Source organism: Annulohypoxylon truncatum, assembly GCF_022578515.1.
Source record: "Annulohypoxylon truncatum strain CBS 140777 unplaced genomic scaffold F4807scaffold_11, whole genome shotgun sequence".
Taxonomy (NCBI): Eukaryota; Fungi; Ascomycota; class Sordariomycetes; order Xylariales; family Hypoxylaceae; genus Annulohypoxylon; species Annulohypoxylon truncatum.
In genome coordinates this window covers 897,844-900,276 of record NW_025953797.1, presented here as the reverse complement: position 1 = coordinate 900,276, position 2,433 = coordinate 897,844, and the positions used below count along the sequence as shown (strand labels likewise).

Sequence of the window (2,433 nt, the reverse complement as noted above, 5' to 3'; positions counted from 1 at the left end):
CAAAAAGCCCGAGAGGCCAGACGTGCTAAGACGATGTGAGAGTTGCATTAATCTCAATATTCCATGCACCTACTCTGCAGTAAATCAACCACCTCCGCCCACTATGGGACAAAGACAAGGAACGCGAGCCTCTGTTGGAGCAGGCTATGCATCACCCTCCACGTCTCCAGCGATACCGACAGGACCCACAATGGAAACGCAACCGAATCCGCCATATCACCAGTTAACCACAATGTCATCGATGCAAAGTATGAGCCAGCAGTCGATGAAGGCAGAGGAGGGCGAGGTTTACTCTGCTGAGCCTAATCGTAGGTATAACCCGAAATGCTTTTCCTAGTATTCGTGCCCATGGAAGCAGCTACTAAAAGGCCAAAGTTCCGCCAAACACATCTAGCAGCCAGGCGTTCGGCTACGAGCATGGAACAAGCAGCTGGGTGTCGACAGATCCGGGTCCCGGCGTTGCAAAGACAGCCGGCGGCGCGAATGATCCGTGGGCGGCTTATCCGGACGGCTTGCCGGAAACCGCGGATTTGTCCTCCTATACCTCCCATGCGCCAGTCGCGACCTTGTCGACGGGGTGGTCGGCAACGCCGCCCGGACTTCATAGGGTAGACAGCAGCTCTCGCCTCGATACATGGAGGGCCTATCCACCGGGAACGAGATCAATGTCCTATAGCGACGATCAGTCAGGACAATTCATGCCGCCGACGAGACCATACGAGAGGGTGCAACCGCCGATTGCGACTAATGCTGTGCCGGAAGCAAGCATGGGTGCTCATGGCTCCCTCTCTGCTGGTGCCATGCCGCATGCGACGTACAGTTCATGGCAATTGCCATACCAATATTCCAGATCCAACGAAGATTACGGCGTTTGGTACGAAGACCGTGAGCACCATGCGTCGGAAGCGCATATGTCGTCTGTGGGAGAAGATCCATCACAAGCCGGAGGTATGTACTACGGCGGGAGATGACGTCGAAGTTAGTCACAGGCGTTGCATGGAAGACATATAGACCACACTTGCGGCCGTCTCTCACGCGTTCTCTCCCTAATAACAGTGCAATTTGCTGTGGTCTGCAGTTGGTCTTGACTTCCTCCCTCTCACGTATTAGCGGTGTACGATTCGACGGTTTCTGTTTTCGGAGAAATAGACTAGATAAAGCGAGGAAGCATGAGAAGTAAAAGAGAAGGAGAAGATTACGAATAGGAAAGAGGCTGAGCAACGGAGTTGCCTGAGCGCAAGGAGAGATCTGCGACATATTCGCAAACTTGAAAACACCTGGGGGATCGACAAGAATACGCCATGCGAACCCGTAACGCCGCGACAAAATTGACTTCACAATTCGGAGTTTTAGACAGCGTATCCTATCGTTAGCCAGGTTCCAGTCGGCTAAGTAATCTAAAAAGTCTTCGGCATGCTGGAGAAGGGAGGAATTGCGTAGCATTATTACCCACGAGAGCTTCACACTATCGATTTTCGATCTTCGCCAAGAACCAAAGCGTCACTGTCCTTACCGAGCATAATAGATCTTTGGTTGAGCCGCCGTACCGACGTACCCCCACGAGCCCACAAATCTCATCGGCGCCTGTCAATTGGAGGGAATGAATCACGATATAAGTACGAATGTGGAATGGTGATATAAGATTAGATCTACTAGCATGGATGGGGGGTTTCATATGATCTGGAGTTGAGGGATGGCAACGGGAGTTTCCCATTTGGGTAAACAAACATATGTAGAGGGTAGGCGGCTATAACTCTGCTTCAACTTGGACACCTCGCTACCAATCTGTGCGCTCTCGATGGTGGACTTTCGACAACCGATGCGGCCTCCCGTCTCGTCCCTACCCGCGCTTCTTCGGCCCGGGGTACGGACAAGCAGCCGAAACGGACAATTCGGGTCCAAGTCGAACAGGACCCCGAGAAGCAAGATGGACACTCAATATGAGGCAGCGGGGATTTCTCTTTTGGTTGTATTAGGCGAGTTTTATTTTCATCCACTTCTCGAATCTCGAATGTTACCACCCCTAGATGTCGGTCAAATGTTCAACTCCCTTGTTGCACATGACTTGGGTAACTGAGGAAAAAAGTAAAGAAAACAAAACCGAAGAGTTATGTCTGCAAAAGGCCTAAAGAATAGAAATATTTTTCTGGGCGATAGTCTTATATTGTTTTGTGTTTGTGAAGTATAAAGTCAATGTGTTTCCGATTCTTCTACCTAGCTATGGTGTATCCATACTCGGTAAGGAGGGAGCAAGCCCTTCTAGGTAGATGTCTGCCAAGGTTGACATTATCTAAGGAATCTATAAGTAATTCTGTAGACTCCATTTTTTGTTACTAATATCATAAGAGTGCCAGACCGGTTATAGCTACATCCTTTAGTTAAAACAATTAGCGCTACCCTATCCTGTGGACGCCGGTCGTGTCAATATCAGAT

At 49.9% G+C, this 2,433-nt stretch overlaps 1 protein-coding gene across 1 annotated transcript; it reads left to right on the top strand.

Annotated features, from left to right (window-relative positions):
• Positions 1-232: 232 nt before the first annotated feature.
• On the top strand, positions 233-971 carry F4807DRAFT_459302 (uncharacterized protein; the record flags this gene model as incomplete). The annotated part of the gene is made up of 2 exons (XM_048001338.1): positions 233-308; positions 376-971. The coding sequence occupies 2 exons, from the start codon at positions 233-235 to the stop codon at positions 969-971; spliced, it is 672 nt and encodes a 223-aa protein (XP_047855591.1).
• Between the last annotated feature and the right edge of the window lie 1,462 nt (positions 972-2,433).